Genomic DNA, 19,313 nt, shown 5'->3' with positions numbered 1-19,313 from the left:
CATGATTTATTTTTCTTTTTACTTGGTGGTTCAGACGTCGATTTGGCAGTAATACTAGTACTACTAGTAGAATTAGAACTTCCTGTTTCGGGCGGCGTACTTACACTTGTATTTGACGTAGATGGATTTGATTCTGAACTAATTTTTCTGATAACAAAACGATCCATTCTTAGTCAGTTACCCAGCAACAACAAACTGACAGTGTTTGGATTCAGAATGCAGTCACGTTACGTTGTTAGGTGTGATTAGCTACATTCGAAACTGCTACGTTGTGATCACGTGTAGTGCGTCGTGCGTAAGATGAAACTCTCTGCAAACAAATAAGTCTTACCGGAAATAAGTAATTCGTCCGACTTTAATATTATTGTGTAATATTATTTTAAAACTAACAAAAAACATTCTTATATTTTAAATTTGCAAGCGACCCAGTGCCTTCTCTTCCACGACTCAGTATTGGGTCGCAACCCATACTTTGAAAACCACTGGTGTACACTATCCACTCGATATACCGCGGGTGTCGTGGTCCAATATAAATCCGCTATATATTGAGGGTCGCGATATAGTGAGAGACCCATAGAAAAACAAATAGGCTAACAAATACTGTACAACCACTCCCTCGTTTTATCGGGGGCGTCAGGGTCCAGTGTAAATCCTCTACGCAACCTGCTTTTTCTCATTTTTCATATAAAAAGCAGCACACCGTTTTAATTCGTACTGAGGAGGGTAATTGTTCTCATCAACTTGAGTCTCCAATTAATTTTATGAGTCTTCCTCTCCTTTCTCAAATGCCCAAACCCACTGCATTGAAAGAATCCATTGCCAACACAGGAGGCTTTTTGCTAGGGAGCTGACGTCACTGCCCCGTGACTTTTGCTAGTGCATTGCTGCTGCCACACGTGAACGACTCGTTGGCTAAAATAAAAACCGCTTCAGCAAGTAGATATTTAATTTACTTTGTGTTATTGTGCAATACGTGTGTATATGATAACAGTACGATATTAATGCTTTGTTTTTAATTGTTTTGTATATTGTTGTTTGTGATGTGCAGTACAAAATAAAACAAACAGTAATTCTAAGTGCCTACGGTATATATATTGCAGCTAAGGCATACGCAGTAAAACCAGGTCCACACCTGAGCAATCAGTTGCGAATCCCAGCACGTGAACTAATTTGTGCAATCCCCGTGCTCACATACTATTACATACTTTATCTGCATGTGAAAAGATTGTGCAATCCCCGTGCCTAAATACACCTATATATTTTAAATCACTCGTGCTACACAGACCCATTTCTATCCCATGCACCACTATATCCACATATAACAGACAACATGCAACAAAGATACACACAGAGGTGGGGCACACTACCACAGCCACACATTGAAGATCATCTAATCCGTTAATTATTAATGCTAACTGCTCCTTATGTTTGTCCCTTGCTTCATCTGCCATTATCACATACATTCCTGATGTCTTCAATTCATTGACTATGCTGGATGTTACTTGTTCTGAACAACACTGAATAATCTCATTCTGAGATAGCTAGTTTTGGAAGGCGCTTATTATTTTGAAGAAATTGGTCAAATTTTGTCAGTAAATTGAAGCACTCCAAGAAATGTCCTCTATTTTGGCTATGTTCTGTTTCGTCGTGACCTCTAAATTGTATTCCTTGTTTTCCGAGAAATAGATGTGTCGGAGATACTCGTGTATCTCGTGTCTTTCTCTGATTTCATTTTCATTTGCTGCTTGTAACTGCTGCATTACATTGCCATGCACTAACTATTATGAAGGCTGCCCTTGCCAACATGCTGGCCTTGTGCACTGCTGCCTTTTCATGCTCTCAAAGAATCAAGGGCTCTTTTCCAGTTGTTAAAGCCATTATTAAACAACGCATCTATGTTACTGGTGTGTTTTGACCCAAAATGTTTGCATGCAAAAGCACTTATGGTTTTCAAACTACTGGTACTGAAGAAGCATTTTTTATTACCCACATTTTTCCAGAGGATACTGAGATAACTTCGGCTGCATGGAACCATTTTTGATGTCTCCTAAATCAGAGCCTCACAGCTTTTACTTAAATCCACAGGCCTGGCACTTGATGTTCCTTATTGGAGCCTTCCTCTGCACCTGACACTTTAAGCTGCTCTACATTCCCTGTTTGCTCACCCTGTATTGCCTCTCCTCGTTAAACTCTGATATCCATTGATTATGGAAAAGGAAAATTTTGTGTAAAACAACACACATTTTGAGTGATGATAAATTTGTCTTTTCCCACCTTCTTTTTTTAAAATCAATTTTCAACTTTTGACAACGATTCAGTTTAAAATGCCGAAAAGAATATGTAACGTAATGAAATGTGCTGAGAGTACGTTTTTGAAACTTAAAAATAATAATAATTATTATTATTATTATCATTATTATTATTATTATTATTATTATTATTATTATTATCAAATAAAATATGCCTTTTTATATCTCTTTTTAATTATCAACTTGCAACTTCAACTTTAAAACTTTCAACTTGTAACTGCTTTTCACCTACCTTATCTGACTGATAATCTCTCTTTTTTACTTTTCTGTATATTTAAATGTAATATTTAACACGACTACAGTCCATACTTCAATTAAACCGCACTTTCTCAACTGAACTACTCCACGCGCCTACGCGGACGACTCTATTAATTATGAAAAAAGAGGTAGGGCTCAGTGTAGCCAAGTCTCACGAGGAAAAAAAGCAGAGCTTTCAAAACAAGCCCAACCCATTTCAGAGGGAGGGGAGAGGGGTTGTTTCTATGAATTTCTATTTATTTATTTATTTATTTATTTATTTATTTATTTATTTTAGTAGTTCTAGATTTTCTTAGTTGAACTAGAGTGGGGATATGATTCTAAAATTCTAATGACGTGCATATACATTGACACCTGTCAATCACGCAACCCGCGACTCAGAAAATTAATCTTATAAACGGATTTGGTAATTGTGGTAGGGCTGGGCCTATGTTTATTATAGAACTACATAAAAGGAATTAGAATGTTATTTTTTTCCATTATATTTTAAATATAAACGACATGTGTCACATACCGAGAAAACTTGTGGTTAGCTGTGTGCATCGAGTTGGATGCTGTGGCAGTGTAGATTATGAAAAAGTGAACAACCTCACTGAGAAATGGAATACTCAATTTTTTCTAGAATTTAAGACACCCAGCTACGCCCTTGCTTTTTAGTAAGAACAATCACAAAATATAAACAGCAATAAATAACTGTAACTATCAAAAAGAGTGTTTGTCAAGAACCAGTAGCATTTCTGTAACACATATGTCCGCCACTGCTTGAAATAATTTTAGATGTGCACTACATTTCCAAAAAATAAGCTGACAGAAGCGTTGTCATTATGAAACTTCCGCCATTGTGGCTCTGAGATGGACTCTGCGTCGCCCAAAAACTTTATCAGATAGAGTCAACATGGCCAACAAAGGGATATAGTTGCATAGCCGCCCAGTCAAGCGGCACTGAACTCACGCACGTCTTTTTATTTATTCTAAATTGTTATTGGTCGTCGGGTTGTGTGTTTAACCAATTAACAGACACTTTGTTAGCAGTCGTAGAAACAGAGACCGGTTCGCGGGAAAGTAGATTTTTTTTTTTATTGGAGAAAGCTAGATTTTTAGAAGGGAAATTTAAAAATGAAGGAGTATTTATAAATGTCAGTTTCATCGCATACAATTATTGTTAATTTGCTGTGCTGTGCCATACGCACAATGATGTTGTAATTCTACTCCGAGCTGTTGAGATCGGCTTTGTTTATAATTCTAGACGTAATTAATTATCATACAATATTGTTTTCTTTAAAACATATCAGTCTTCACAGTTGTATTATTTTAGGCCAGGGTGCAAAGCTTACGTGTATCAGTAATATACTCGGCATTACATGTAAACAGTACAAATAGGGGAGAAAGCATGAGTTTCAAGTATAACCTGGACCGGTTTCGCTTTGCGAAAAACATGAAGAGAAATGAATCTCCTGTTTCAGAGGATTTCAGATCCGAAAGCCCAGACTCGGAGAAGGAAAATAAAACAGGTAGAGTAAACACTGAGAACGTTTTATTTTGTTGGGCATCAGTTGTTTTTATTTATTTATTGATGTATTTATTTATTTTTGTAAATATGCCAGCTGTAAGCGTTCGGTTGCATAGACCTAAAAAATATAAACATGACGGGCAAAGCACAGACAAGCAGGTTGTGTTTCTCTGGTGATATTTCTTATGAATCGTATTGGATTGTTTTTTTTTTTTACAATAGTTGTTCCAATTAAAAATAGTGTTTTCAACAAGCGATTTAGATGCACAGCATGTGATGCCGTGCCTACAGGGCCAAGCTGAACTGATGCAGTTGCAGTCCTTTGAAATAATAAGACGACCAAGTTTCAGAAGTTCGGAGTTAAATTATTTAACCCTGCCGACATTTAAAATGCCAGTACTTACAAAGTACTGAAGTTGAACAGCAATATGCATTCTATAACATATTTATATCTGAGAATTAATATTATTGAATTGCATGTCTGCAATATAAACACGTGTTAGGTCATGAAAACATAACTGTAATAGGGGTTACATTTTAGTGAGTGAGGTAGGTGACACTGTTTTCACCATAACCCAACCAGGTGACCTGCATTTGAATATGGTTTTAGTGAAATTTGGAGAAAAAAATGGCAATGAAATAAATGTTTAATCACAATTAATATGTAATTCTCCTGATACATCCAAACATGTTAGTGAGACTTACAGACGGGTGGGATAAATGGATAGACAGACATTTCCATATATCCTCCAAATCATATACTCTTAATAACTTTTACTGAATAATGTTAATACCAAGTTTCATGACAATGAGATAAGCGGTAATTTATAATCTATTCCAACATGCAAGTGTGACAGACAGACAAACACCTCCCATATCCCTAGTTACTCAATAACTTATGCATGCAATAATATCGGGGTTTTCTGATATAGCCTCACATTGTTTGTTGTATCATACACGTTGCTGTGGATAACGCATGCTGTTTTAGCATTGAGCAAACTTCTGCATACTTCACGTAGCAACGAGCTGTATACAGTAGGTTACGTATTTGGATTGCGGCATGATCACACACGAGATAAATTACGATAACATTTTACAATAAGATTATACGTTTTCTGCACTGATTGCTTATGTTTATTTTTTATTGTTTTCTGCACTGATGTCTAATGTTTTTTTGTTTTGTTTCTAGGGAGTATTTTTTTAACTATTGTGTAGGCTGCGATTTCACGCACTTGGTACATCGGCTTGTTGCTTTTTCTCAGGTATCGCACACTACAGCTGCTGCAACGTACCCCGAGGATTCCCTTCAATGTTGTATTTTGGCATCATAAAATTAGACTGTTCCGTTGGGAGACATTGGGTGGGGTAGTTATTTTAAGTGTATTAATATTATTTATATATATATATATATATATATATATATATATATATATATATATATATATATATATATATATATATATATTAATTTATTTATTTAATTCATTAATTTGTATACTGTACGTATAGTAAAAATACGATTATTTATCATACTACTTGAATATTCAACGCATTTTTAAACAAACTTGAGATTTGGAGAATTGGCAAATTGCCAAGATTCAGTATCCAGCTCTAGAAAGGTCAAATTCCAGGACTTATTTTTATAGAGCACACAGTGGTTCCTATAAGTGTTCAATACTAACTATGGATCTATCTGAACTCTGTAAGGAGGTTATAGGCTGTCTGCGTTGTAAAACTTGACAGGTCAAATGTCATGGTCAAGGTCATTTCTGGATAGGGCGTACTTGGTTTCCTATACAGGTTCTATAGTAAACATCACTCTATATGCAGTGTGTAAGGAGCTATATACTGTCAAACCCTTGAATTGTCTAGTTTGACCATGATTATAGCCATTACCGTTTGTGACCCCTAAATCCATATTTAACGTATTCATTATATAGTCAGTTGACAGCTACCAGCAGGCACAAACAGAACAGTTCTATGTGACATGGTTCCCTAGTTATGGCCATTACAAATCCATTATGTTTATGTTAATGTTTAGGGGTCTGTTGCCAGGGTAACATAGTGTGGTCCAGTGGTTAAAGTCCAGAAGGTCAGCGGTTCAAATCCCACCTCTGCCACTGACTGACTCACTGTGTGACCCTGAGCGAGTCACTTAACCTCCTTGTGCTCCATCCTGCGGATGAGATGTTAAATCAATGTCCTATTGTAAGTGACTCTGCATATAATGCACAGTTCACAACCTACCTTTGTAAAACGCTTTGTGATGGTGGTCCCCTATGAAAGGTGCTATATAAAAAGAAAGTAGTTATTATTATTATTATTATTATTATTATTATTATTATTATTATTATTATTATTATTTATTTCTTAGCAGGCGCACAACCTACCTTTGTAAAACGCTTTGTGATGGTGGTCCCCTATGAAAGGTGCTATATAAAAAGAAAGTAGTTATTATTATTATTATTATTATTATTATTATTATTATTATTATTTATTTCTTAGCAGGCGCCCTTATCCAGGGCGACTTACAATCGTAAGCAAATACATTAAGTGTTACAATACAAGTAATACAATAAGAGCAAGAAATACAATAACTTTTGTTCAAGCAAAGTACAAGTGTGACAAACCACAATTCAATAATACAGCAGATAATAGTGATAGTTACATCAGGATATGATTAAATAGTGATAGTTACATCAGGATATGATTAAATACAAAGTACTACAGGTTAAACACTTGGCAGATTACAGTATTCTGAAGTACAGGATTAAATGCAGTAAAATAGGGGGCAGATAAGAGCAAAATAAAGCACATTTACATGAAGGGTGATAGTGTCCCAGGATACAAACAGAGGAGTTCTACAGGTGCTGTTTGAAGAGGTGAGTCTTAAGGAGGCGCCGGAATGTGGTCAGGGACTGGGCAGTCCTGACATCTGTAGGAAGGTCATTCCACCACTGCGGAGCAAGGGTGGAGAAGGAGCGGGCTCTGGAGGCAGGGGAGCGTAGAGGAGGTAGAGCTAGTCTTCTAGTGCAGGCGGAGCGGAGAGGTCGAGTGGGGGTGTAGGGAGAGATGAGGGTCTGGAGGTAGCTGGGTGCAGTCTGGTCAAGGCATCTGTAGGCTAGTACAAGAGTCTTGAACTGGATGCGAGCGGTGATCGGGAGCCAGTGGAGCGAGCGGAGTAGTGGAGTAGCGTGGGCGAAGCGAGGCAGAGAGAACACCTCTGCACAAAACCTCAGGGAGTTTGTTTTGTTTTTGGGTTTGCAAGCCCGCCGTGTACCCCCCGATACCATCATTGGTAGAGGGGCGACCCTTTTTGTTATTTATTAAAATAAAACACAGACGTTTTTGGAAGAAATACTGTTTGTCTCAAATTTGTTTAAAAATGCGTTGAATATTCAAGTAGTATGATAAATAATCGTATTTTTACTATACGTATAATCTATCTATCTATCTCTATCTATATCTATCTATCTATCTATCTATCTATCTATCTATCTATCTATCTATCTATATATATATATATATATATATATATATATATATATATATATATATATTAGCTCAAAGAGCCAGCTGCCCTATATACAGACGTGCTCAAATTTGTTGGTACCCCTCCACAAAAAACGAAGAATGCACAATTTTCTCTGAAATAACTTGAAACTGACAAAAGTAATTTGCATCCACCATTGTTTATTCCCTATTTAATAGAAATCAGACTTGCTTTTGATTTTTTATTCAACATAATATTGTAAATAATAAAACAAATGAAAATGGCATGGACAAAAATGATGGGACCGCTAACCTAATATTTTGTTGCACAACCTTTAGATGCAAACACTGCAATCAAACGTTTTCTGTAGCTCTCAATGAGACTTCTGCACCTGTTAACAGGTAGTTTGGCCCACTCTTCCTGAGCAAACTGCTCCAGCTGTCTTAGGTTTGATGGGTGCTTTCTCCAGACTGCATGTTTCAGCTCTTTCCATAGATGTTCGATAGGATTCAGATCAGGACTCATAGAAGGCCACTTCAGAATAGTCCAATGTTTTGTTCTTATCCATTCTTGGGGGCTTTTAGCTGTGTGTTTTGGGTCATTATCCTGTTGGAGGACCCATGACCTGTGACTGAGACAGAGCTTTCTGACACTGGGCTGTACTTTTCGTTCCAGAATGTCTTGTTAGTCTTGAGATTTCATTGTGCCCTGCACAGATTCAAGGTGCCCTGTGCCAGCCGCAGCAAAGCAGCCCCAAAACATAACCGAGCCTCCTCCATGTTTCACTGTAGGTATGGTGTTCTTTTCTTTGAAAGCTTCATTTTTTCGTCTGTGAACATAGAGCTGATGTGACTTGCCAAAAAGCTCCAGTTTTGACTCATCTGTCCAAAGCACATTCTCCCAGAAGGATTGTGGCTTGTCAATATGCATTTTAGCAAATTCCAGTCTGGCTTTTTTATGTTTTTCTTTCAAAAGTGGAGTCCTCCTGGGTCTTCTTCCATGGAGCCCACTTTTGCTCAAAAAGCGACGGATGGTGCGATCAGAAACTGACTTACCTTCACCTTGGAGTTCAGCTTGTATCTCTTTGGCAGTTATCCTTGGATTTTTTTCTACCATTTGCACTATCCTTCTGTTCAATCTGGGGTCGATTTTCCTCTTGCGGCCGCGCCCAGGGAGGTTGGCTACAGTTCCATGGACCTTAAACTTCTTAATATTTGCAACTGTTGTCACAGCAACATCAAGCTGCTTGGAGATGGTCTTGTAGCCTTTACCTTTACCATGCTTGTCTATTATTTTCTTTCTGATCTCCTCAGACAACTCTCTCCTTTGCTTTCTCTGGTCCATGTTCAGTGCGGTGCACACAATGATACCAAACAGCACAGTGTCTACTTTTCTCCATTTAAATAGGCTGAATGACTGATTACAAGATTGGAGACATGTGTGATACTAATTAAATAAACTAATTAGTTTGAAATATCACTACAATCCAATTATTTATTATCTTTTCTAAGGGGTACCAACAAATGTGTCCAGGCCATTTTAGAATATCTTTGTAGAATAAGCAATAATTCATCTCTTTTCACAGCTTCTTTGCTTTATTCTATTCTATATACCAAAGGCATGCAAGTATACATAATAAAATAGCTTTTAATTTCATCACTTTTCAGGAGGAATGAAGCATTATTTCAATGAGCTGTAAGGGTACCAACAAATTTGAGCATGTCTGTATCTATATCTATATATCTCTTAATACACTTGTAAAAGAACTACCCCACCCAATATCTCCCCACGGAACAGTCTTTAATTTTATGACACCAAAATAAATATTGAAGGGAATCCTCGGGGTACGTTGCAGCAGCTATAGTGTGTGATACCTGAGAAAAAGCAACAAGCCGATGCACCAAGTGCATGAAATAGCAGCCTACACAACAGTTAACAAATATTTCCTAGAAACAAAACAAAAAACATTAGACATCAGTGCAGAAAACAGTAAAAAATAAACATAAGCAATCAGTGCAGAAAACGTATAATACTTGTTCATAATCTTATTGTAAAATTTTATCGTAATTTATCTTGTGTGTGAACATGCTGCAATCCAAATACGTGAAGTATTTCAACCCAAAATTAGAACAGCATGCTCACTTTACTGCAGTGGTTACTGCCTCAGCGCAAGATAAAGTTGAAAGTTGGCAACACGCTATCAAGCACTTGGATTTTTACATATTTTTGTTTTCCTGCGAAGCATATTCGTGAAATGTGCTTAGCTTAAAAATCATATTTGGCTAGATTTAAATTTAGTAGGACACCTCCCTTCCTTTGTCATCTCTCTCAGTGCATGGCTTCAGGGACCTGTGAAAGTAAATTTTTGCTACCTAGTCAAAATTTGCTACCAGTGTGGTGTCATTTTGCAGTACGCGTCAAAATGTGGTATGCCATGTACTGCGCTTGCCCAGCAGCGCAAGTGATTGTAGCTCATAAAACAAGGAAACACCCATGGGGTACATCTACTGAGTTCTTAATATACAAGGGATCATGCGAGTACAATTTTCAAACCTGTCAGTCAACAGATCGTTTTCATGGCAACGGAAATGAAACAAACAAATAAATAAATAAGCAGAATAATGTGGGTAAGCTACTTTGAAAAAACAAAAAAAGAATGCTATATCAATTTGTTATCGCTGGAGAACTGTAGTGTACTGTAAATTTCCCTGTGTTCTTTGTCCTGTTAATTATGTGGAAAATTGAAATAAAAACAAGCGGGGGACGCATTAATATTATTTTCATTCAGCCGTCAGATACCAACTGCAGTGTATTAAAAGTCGTCGGCTTGTCAACCATCAAAAAAGTTCTACCTATTGCATATGCTGTTTTTTTTTTTTTTATATATACCTAGCACGCAAACCCCTGTAGGACCAACAGCGGCAGTTAAGCCCGCCTCACACAGCCCGACTCAAGCCGTCCCGACTCATCTCATCTGAGTATGCACAGATTCTGCGATCACTTGTGCTCAGTTTTGGTTTGACATCCCAATTGAGTTTTTCCCGACTGGGTGTCACACACTGCTAAGACTGAATTAGACTGACCACAACTAGATCCTGGTGATTTAATATGTATGCTAATGTAATTAATACTGCCCTGTACACATTTTTGTATTAACTTAGCCCAACATAGCGACCCTCATATTATGCATGGCATGGTATGCTGATTCGATAGCGGAGACAGTGCCGCGAGGCAACCAAAAGAAGTGCTTGGCCTATTAATTGACCATTTACACTGTGCAAACGTTTCAGGCAGTGTTTGACTTTCTGTATAGTTTGTCTGCTACACTTTAGCTTGTGGTAAATAAAATCCAACCTATTGATTTGTATTTGACTTTGTTGGCGTTTTTTTCTCAGCGTGTGTATCTAGGGGTTTGTGATTTGTGACCTATTGGAGATCGACACACCGGTTACTTCTGTTTAGTGCAGTAGGAAAATATAGGCTGCCAGTAGATAGATAATAAAGATAAATTGATAATTTCTTTGATTAGTAAATGCCTAAAAAAAAACTTCAAACATACACATATCTGGTATTTTTTAATTCAGAGCAATTCAAGACTAATGTATTTTTACCTGTGGAACTAAAGCTGTCAATATTCAGCCATCTTGTATGACAAGTTACATGACAAGCTACGTCACTTAAACCTGCTTCACCATTGGTTGACACCCTTATGACTAATCGGTCTCAGTCAGTCTTGGTCGGCAACCACCGCACACAGACAGACTAATCACATCTGAACGAAACTGCATCTGAAAAATATTCAACATGTTCAATCATCCCGACTGAAATCTGCATAATCTTGGTTTTAGGGGCACGCACGCTGCTACGATTCATCCAGACTCTGTACGGCCAGTTGAGATGAGATGAGTCGGGACGGCTTGAGTCGGGCTGTGTGTGGCGGGCTTTAGTTGGCAAGCCGATTATAAGTCCTTTGTCGTGCCAACAACGGCCAGAAAACGGCAAATAGGTGGCAGGTCTCTCCCAGGCAGAAATTTCAAGGCAGACAGGGGTTTCCAGATGTGCTGTCCAAGCTCTTTTGAAGAAGCACAAAGAAACGGGCAACGTTGAGGACTGTAGACGCAGTGGTCGGCCAAGGAAACTTACTACAGCAGATGAAAGACACATCATGCTTACTTCCCTTTGCAATCGGAAGATGTCCAGCAGTGCCATCAGCTCAGAATTGGCAGAAAACAGTGGGACCCTGGTACACCCATCTACTGTCCGGAGAAGTCTGGTCAGAAGTGGCCTTCATGGAAGACTTGCAGCCAAAAAGCCATACCTCCAACATGGAAACAAGGCCAAGCGACTCAACTATGCACGAAAACACAGGAACTGGGGTGCAGAAAAATGGCAGCAGGTGCTCTGGACTGATGAGTCAAAATTTGAAAGATTTGGCTGTAGCAGAAGGCAGTTTGTTCGCCGAAGGGCTGGAGAGCGGTACACGAATGAGTGTCTGCAGGCAACAGTGAAGCATGGTGGAGGTTCCTTGCAAGTTTGGGGCTGCATTTCTGCAAATGGAGTTGGGGATTTGGTCAGAATTAATGTTCTCCTCAATGCTGAGAAGTACAGGCAGATACCTATCCATCATGCAATACCATCAGGGAGGCATCTGATTGGCCCCAAATTTATTCTGCAGCATGACAACAACCCCAAACATACAGCGAAAGTCATTAAGAACTATCTTCAGCGTAAAGAACAAGGAGTCCTGGAAGTGATGGTATGGCCCCCACAGAGCCCTGATCTCAACATCATCGAGTCTGTCTGGGATTACATGAAGAGAGAGAAGCAACTGAGGCTGCCTAAATCCATAGAAGAACTGTGGTTAGTTCTCCAAGATGTTTGGGCCAACCTACCTGCCGAGTTCCTTCAAAAACTGTGTGCAAGTGTACCTAGAAGAATTGATGCTGTTTTGAAGGCAAAGGGTGGTCACACCAAATATTGATTTGATGTAGATTTTTCTTCTGTTCACTCACTTTGCATTTAGTTAATTGATAAATATAAACTATTAACATGTCTATTTTTGAAAGCATTCTTACTTTACAGCATTTTTTCACACCTGCCTAAAACTTTTGCACAGTACTGTATATATATATTAAATAAACTAGCTGTTTTTCCCCCATTGTGTTGCCGTTTGAGATGAAAAGATGTAATGTACATTCAGAAAGGAATACCATTATAATTGTCCTTATTAATCGCATACTAGACTCAAGTAAAAAAATAAATAAAAAATAATCCCCACCTTTGACCAGCAAAGAAAAATGCTGACATACAAAGTGATCAGAAGTTATCTAATTGAATTCAAAGACGCTTTCTCATTATTATTGTTTGGTACTGAAAAAATGCATACATTTCAAACTTTGCATGTGATTTGTATCAAATTAGCTTTATACAGGGCTATTTGTATCCGAATATCTCATAGGGTGCTCAAAGCAACCCACAAACACATGAGTGAGTCGACGGGGCTGACGGAACACCCTGTACTAGTGTATGAACTATCCTTAAGAGTGCAGAAAATAGAAAGCATGTTCACAGCGCTGTATGGTGCATAACCTTAGAACTGTATAAGAACAATAACCGCAGACAGATGGACACATACGGTTGATGTTTCTCACGTTTTTATACTGCACAAATGCAGCTCCACAATTGGGAATATATATATATACAGTGCCTTGCGAAAGTATTCGGCCCCCTTGAACTTTGCGACCTTTTGCCACATTTCAGGCTTCAAACATAAAGATATGAAACTGTAATTTTTTGTGAAGAATCAACAACAAGTGGGACACAATCATGAAGTGGAACGAAATTTATTGGATATTTCAAACTTTTTTAACAAATAAAAAACTGAAAAATTGGGCGTGCAAAATTATTCAGCCCCTTTACTTTCAGTGCAGCAAACTCTCTCCAGAAGTTCAGTGAGGATCTCTGAATGATCCAATGTTGACCTAAATGACTAATGATGATAAATAGAATCCACCTGTGTGTAATCAAGTCTCCGTTTAAATGCACCTGCACTGTGATAGTCTCAGAGGTCCGTTTAAAGCGCAGAGAGCATCATGAAGAACAAGGAACACACCAGGCAGGTCCGAGATACTGTTGTGGAGAAGTTTAAAGCCGGATTTGGATACAAAAAGATTTCCCAAGCTTTAAACATCCCAAGGAGCACTGTGCAAGCGATAATATTGAAATGGAAGGAGTGTCAGACCACTGCAAATCTACCAAGACCTGGCCGTCCCTCTAAACTTTCAGCTCATACAAGGAGAAGACTGATCAGAGATGCAGCCAAGAGGCCCATGATCACTCTGGATGAACTGCAGAGATCTACAGCTGAGGTGGGAGACTCTGTCCATAGGACAACAATCAGTCGTATACTGCACAAATCTGGCCTTTATGGAAGAGTGGCAAGAAGAAAGCCATTTCTTAAAGATATCCATAAAAAGTGTCGTTTACAGTTTGCCACAAGCCACCTGGGAGACACACCAAACATGTGGAAGAAGGTGCTCTGGTCAGATGAAACCAAAATCGAACTTTTTGGCAACAATGCAAAACGTTATGTTTGGCGTAAAAGCAACACAGCTCATCACCCTGAACACACCATCCCCACTGTCAAACATGGTGGTGGCAGCATCATGGTTTGGGCCTGCTTTTCTTCAGCAGGGACAGGGAAGATGGTTAAAATTGATGGGAAGATGGATGGAGCCAAATACAGGACCATTCTGGAAGAAAACCTGATGGAGTCTGCAAAAGACCTGAGACTGGGACGGAGATTTGTCTTCCAACAAGACAATGATCCAAAACATAAAGCAAAATCTACAATGGAATGGTTCACAAATAAACATATCCAGGTGTTAGAATGGCCAAGTCAAAGTCCAGACCTGAATCCAATCGAGAATCTGTGGAAAGAACTGAAAACTGCTGTTCACAAATGCTCTCCATCCAACCTCACTGAGCTCGAGCTGTTTTGCAAGGAGGAATGGGCAAAAATTTCAGTCTCTCGATGTGCAAATCTGATAGAGACATACCCCGAGCGACTTACAGCTGTAATCGCAGCAAAAGGTGGCGCTACAAAGTATTAACTTAAGGGGGCTGAATAATTTTGCACGCCCAATTTTTCAGTTTTTTATTTGTTAAAAAAGTTTGAAATATCCAATAAATTTCGTTCCACTTCATGATTGTGTCCCACTTGTTGTTGATTCTTCACAAAAAATTACAGTTTCATATCTTTGTTTGAAGCCTGAAATGTGGCAAAAGGTCGCAAAGTTCAAGGGGGCCGAATACTTTCGCAAGGCACTGTGTGTATATATATATATATATATATACACACAGTGCCTTGCAAAAGTATTCAGACCCCTGACCAATTCTCTAATATTACTGAATTACAAATGGTATATTGAAATTTTGTTCTGTTTGATATTTTATTTTAAAACACTGAAACTCAAAATCAATTATTGTAAGGTGACATTGGTTTTATGTTGGGGAAATATTTAAGAAAAATAAAAAACTGAAATATCTTGCTGGCATAAGTATTCAACCCCTGTGCTGTGGAAGCTCCCAGTTTACATCGATGAAAGAAATTGACCTAACAAGGACACAATTACCTTACCATTGGCCTCCACCTGTGAACCATTAAAGTTGCTGTCACATTTTCTTGATAAAAACCCCACTGTTGAAGGATCATTGGTCAAGCTGTGAATCTGAAGGAAAATGAAGACCAAAGAGCATTCTACAGAAGTTAGAGAGAAAGTAATACAAATGCATAGATTAGGGAAAGGGTACAAAATAATATCCAAGTGTTTGGATATCCCAGTGAGCACAGTTGGATCAATAATCAGGAAGTGGAAGCTGCATCACACCACCCAGGCACTGCCAAGAAAAGGCCGTCCCTCAAAACTCAGCGCTCAAACAAGAAGGAGACTTGTGAGAGAAGCCACAGAGAGGCCAACAATCACTTTGAAGGAGCTACAGAGTTCAGTGGCTGGGAGTGGAGTAGTGGTGCACCAGTCAACCATATCAAGAGCTCTGCATAACACTGGCCTGTATGGGAGGGTGGCAAGAAAGAAGCCGTTACTCAAAAAGTACCATCTGAAAGCATGTCTGGAGTTTGCCAGAAAGCATGAGAGTGACCCAGCTGCGATGTGGGAAAAGGTTTTGTGGTCAGATGAGACCAAGATAGAGCTTTTTGACCAAAACTCAAAGCGCTATGTGTGGCGCAAACCTAACACTGCCCATGCCTCAAGACACACCATCCCTACAGTGAAGTATGGTGGTACCGGTGGCAATGGCGGGGGCGCTTACAGGCAACTTTTGCCGTGGGTGTTTTTTTTTTTTATTTGTTTATTTTTTAAATTTGAGTGGCATTGTGGCAAGCAGCTTGGGCACGTCGGTTATTTCACACTCTGGAATAATGATGGCTGGTGCATTTACAGCATAGAAAGAATGCTTAATTGCAGTTCCAGACCTATGAAACCCACATGTTACGCCAAATGCCGAAAAAAAGCTTTTACTGAACACCAGCTGCTTATAGGGGTCAACTTTAGAAAGTGAAGGTTTTCTGAAGTCGTGACTAGCAAATCCTGTTTGCATGTTGAATCATGTTGAATCTGCCTTTTTGACAACACCTCTGTAGGTCCCCCGAAGCAATTGTTGTAATTTTCCTTTCTATTTTCTGTTCAGTTACTGTTGTCCCAGAGACTCCGGAACCAAAACAGCCACCACACTTCAAGCGCATAAAGGTCATTCAAATTTCGGACTCTGACTCTGAATCAGAAGATATACAGAAGAGAAATTTTACATGGAAGGAGACTACATACAATAAAAAGTAAGTTGTATATGATTTTCAGCCCCCTTTAGATGTGCCCAAGCAGCTCCCAAGAAATAAATTGTGCTGGCACATTTTCTGAATCTCTTCACTGAATATAGTTAAACACTTTTCTTTTTCCCTGTCCTTAATGAGCCACCACCCATTCTAGGTGCTGTCCACACCAGCATTCCCTCTAAGCTTTTGAGATACTGAGAAACTTGCCGTTTTGACTGAGAGGGTAAATTATCAGTGAGAAACATTCGGCCATGCATTAACCCTTTTAATATATTATTTTTGTTGCATTATACCATTTTGAAACAATATTCCAACACAAGTATCTCAATAAGTTTACAGTTTGCTTTAACTTGAAACAATACATTTATTGTGGCTCTGCCTCAGATTATTTATTTATTTATTTATTTATTTATTTATTTATTTATTTATTTATTTTATTTATAATACAATATATATACAGTATGCTCTCCATTGCTTTTGCCACTGCCTGACGTGAAGTTTTTACATGCAGCAGAAAAAGGTCCTTTTCTTTTTAACCAGCGCTCCATTTCTTTCTTTTTTTTTTTAAACTCATGACACTCAGCCCTATTTCCAGCCTGTTTTTCACTGTTTTCATTTATGTATGTTTAACTATTGGATAGTTTGTACTGCATGCATGAAGCATATCAAATGAAAGGCCACAATTTCCTTTCATATTTTATATAAGTTACAACAGGATCAGGCATACTATATGTGGTAGAGATGAGAATATATGTTAAAAAAAAAAAAAAAAAAAAAAAAACGCTTTTCCAAAAAAGTCATGTTTGGTCACTGATATATACAGCTCTGGAAAAAATTAAGAGACCGCTGCAAAATTATCAGTTTCTCTGGTTTTACTATTTATAGGTATGTGTTTGGGTAAAATGAACATTTTTGTTTTATTCTATAAACTACTGACAACACTTCTCCCAAGTTCCAAATAAAAATATTGTCATTTAGAGCATTTATTTGCAGAAAATGACAACTGGTCAAAATAACAAAAAAAATGCAGTGTTGTCAGACCTCGAATAATGCAAAGAAAATAAGTTCATATTCATTTTTAAACACAATACTAATGTTTTAACTTAGGAAGAGTTCAGAAATCAATATTTGGTGGAATAACCCTGATTTTCAAGCACAGCTTTCATGCGTCTTTGCCTGCTCTCCACCAGTCTTTCACATTGATGTTGGGTGACTTTATGCCACTCCTGGCGCAAAAATTCATGCAGCTCAGCTTTGTTTGATGGCTTGTGACCATCCATCTTCCTCTTGATCACATTCCAGAGGTTTTCAATGGGGTTCAGGTCTGGAGATTGGTCTGGCCATGACAGGGTCTTGATCTGGTGGTCCTCCATCCACACCTTGATTGACCTGGCTGTGTGGCATGGAGCATTGTCCTGCTGGGAAAAACCAATCCTCAGAGTTGGGGAACATTGTCAGAGCAGAAGGAAGCAAGTTTTCTTCCAGGACAACCTTGTACTTGGCTTGATTCATGCGTCCTTCACAAAGACAAATTTGCTCGATTCCAGCCTTGCTGAAGCACCCCCAGATGAGTCCAATTTTCAGCTTTGCCCAACACCTGGTCGTCTAATGGTTAGACGGAGACCTGGAGAGGCCTACAAGTCACAGTGTCTCGCACCCACTGTGAAATGTGGTGGAGTATCGGTGATGATCTGGGGGTGCTTCAGCAAGGCTGGAATCGGGCAGCTTTGGCATGAATTAATGCCTTAATTAGCATATATGCAGATCTAACATGTTTGACTAATTAACATAATGCCTTTATTATTATTTTTATTATTATTTATTTCTTAGCAGACGCCCTTACCCAGGGCGACTTACAATTGTTACAAGATATCACATTCAATTACCCATTTATACAATTGGGTTTTTACTGGAGCAATCCAGGTAAAGTACCTTGCTCAAGGGTACAGCAGGAGTGCCCCACCTGGGATTGAACCCACAACCCTCTGGTCAAGAGTCCAGAGCCCTAACCACTACTCCACACTGCTGCCCTATCTGTCTATCTATCTATCCATCCCCCAGGCCTTTTCAGTCCGCTGCCTGGCTGGAAAAACCCGATCCGCCTGTCTTCCAGATGCTACTGTGCCTTTAACAATAAGGACGATTGTGCTTCTAGCTGACTAGATCATTTGCGCGTTGCTGGGTGAAAAAAAAACATCTTGGAACCACATGACAGCTGTGTTGCGTCTTGACACATTTAACCAATCAGAGTTGAAAGGGCGGGTTTTCTGTGTTAAGCGCTTTGAGAGGTTAAAATGTTTAAATGACTGCTAAAAAAAATAAATAACCAATTTATTTTCAAAGCAAAAATAGTGACAATGAATACAGGATTTTCAAAATAAGCCGACGATTGGCGCAATCCACCTCCTAATACTGTATTTGTGCCGGATACTTTCTTAAAAAAAATATTAAGATTATTTTCAGGTATTGTCATTCAGTCCATTTTTTGTCCGACCCGCTCTCTTTCTTGCACTTGGTTTGCTTGTCTGTCGCTTCGAACTGAACTCCCGACTTGCTGTTTAGCCAGGCTATTTATAGTTTAAAAACTGCCAATTTAAAATGTTCCCTTTTTTATAAATAAATATAGCTTTGCTTACATGGCGTCATGGTTAATTCACGGAAAATTACATTGTTGCTTCACTATATGTGAATTATAGAGAGGGAGTTATTTTATTTTGTATTTGTCACATTTGTGTTGCGTGGCGCCCCCCTTCCCCTGTTTAATGCTCTTCGGTTGCAATGCTCATATTGTGTGTCCCCCGAGACCTGCGTTATAGCGAGAGAGCACTGGTTTATATATATATATATATTGAAATAATGCTTCATTCCTCCTGAAAAGTGATGAAATTAAAA

General features: G+C 38.6%; 1 protein-coding gene across 2 annotated transcripts in view; it reads left to right on the top strand.

Moving 5' to 3' along the window:
- Positions 1-3,494: 3,494 nt before the first annotated feature.
- The window catches only part of LOC117421275 (SWI/SNF-related matrix-associated actin-dependent regulator of chromatin subfamily A containing DEAD/H box 1-like), a 93,912-nt gene continuing 78,093 nt past the window's right edge, over positions 3,495-19,313 (top strand). The window contains exons 1-2 of one of the 2 annotated variants that reach the window (XM_034035463.3): positions 3,495-4,078; positions 16,280-16,424. In XM_034035463.3, the coding sequence (XP_033891354.3) occupies positions 3,958-4,078; positions 16,280-16,424 (266 nt within the window). In that variant the 5' untranslated portion in view covers positions 3,495-3,957. The remainder of the gene's footprint in view (positions 4,079-16,279; positions 16,425-19,313) is intronic. The other variant, XM_034035461.3, reaches the window with a different exon arrangement.

The sequence above is a fragment of the Acipenser ruthenus genome, chromosome 1, assembly GCF_902713425.1.
Source record: "Acipenser ruthenus chromosome 1, fAciRut3.2 maternal haplotype, whole genome shotgun sequence".
Lineage (NCBI taxonomy): Eukaryota > Metazoa > Chordata > Actinopteri > Acipenseriformes > Acipenseridae > Acipenser > Acipenser ruthenus.
Note: the sequence above shows the minus strand (reverse complement) of the source record. Positions and strands in the feature narration are given on the sequence as shown.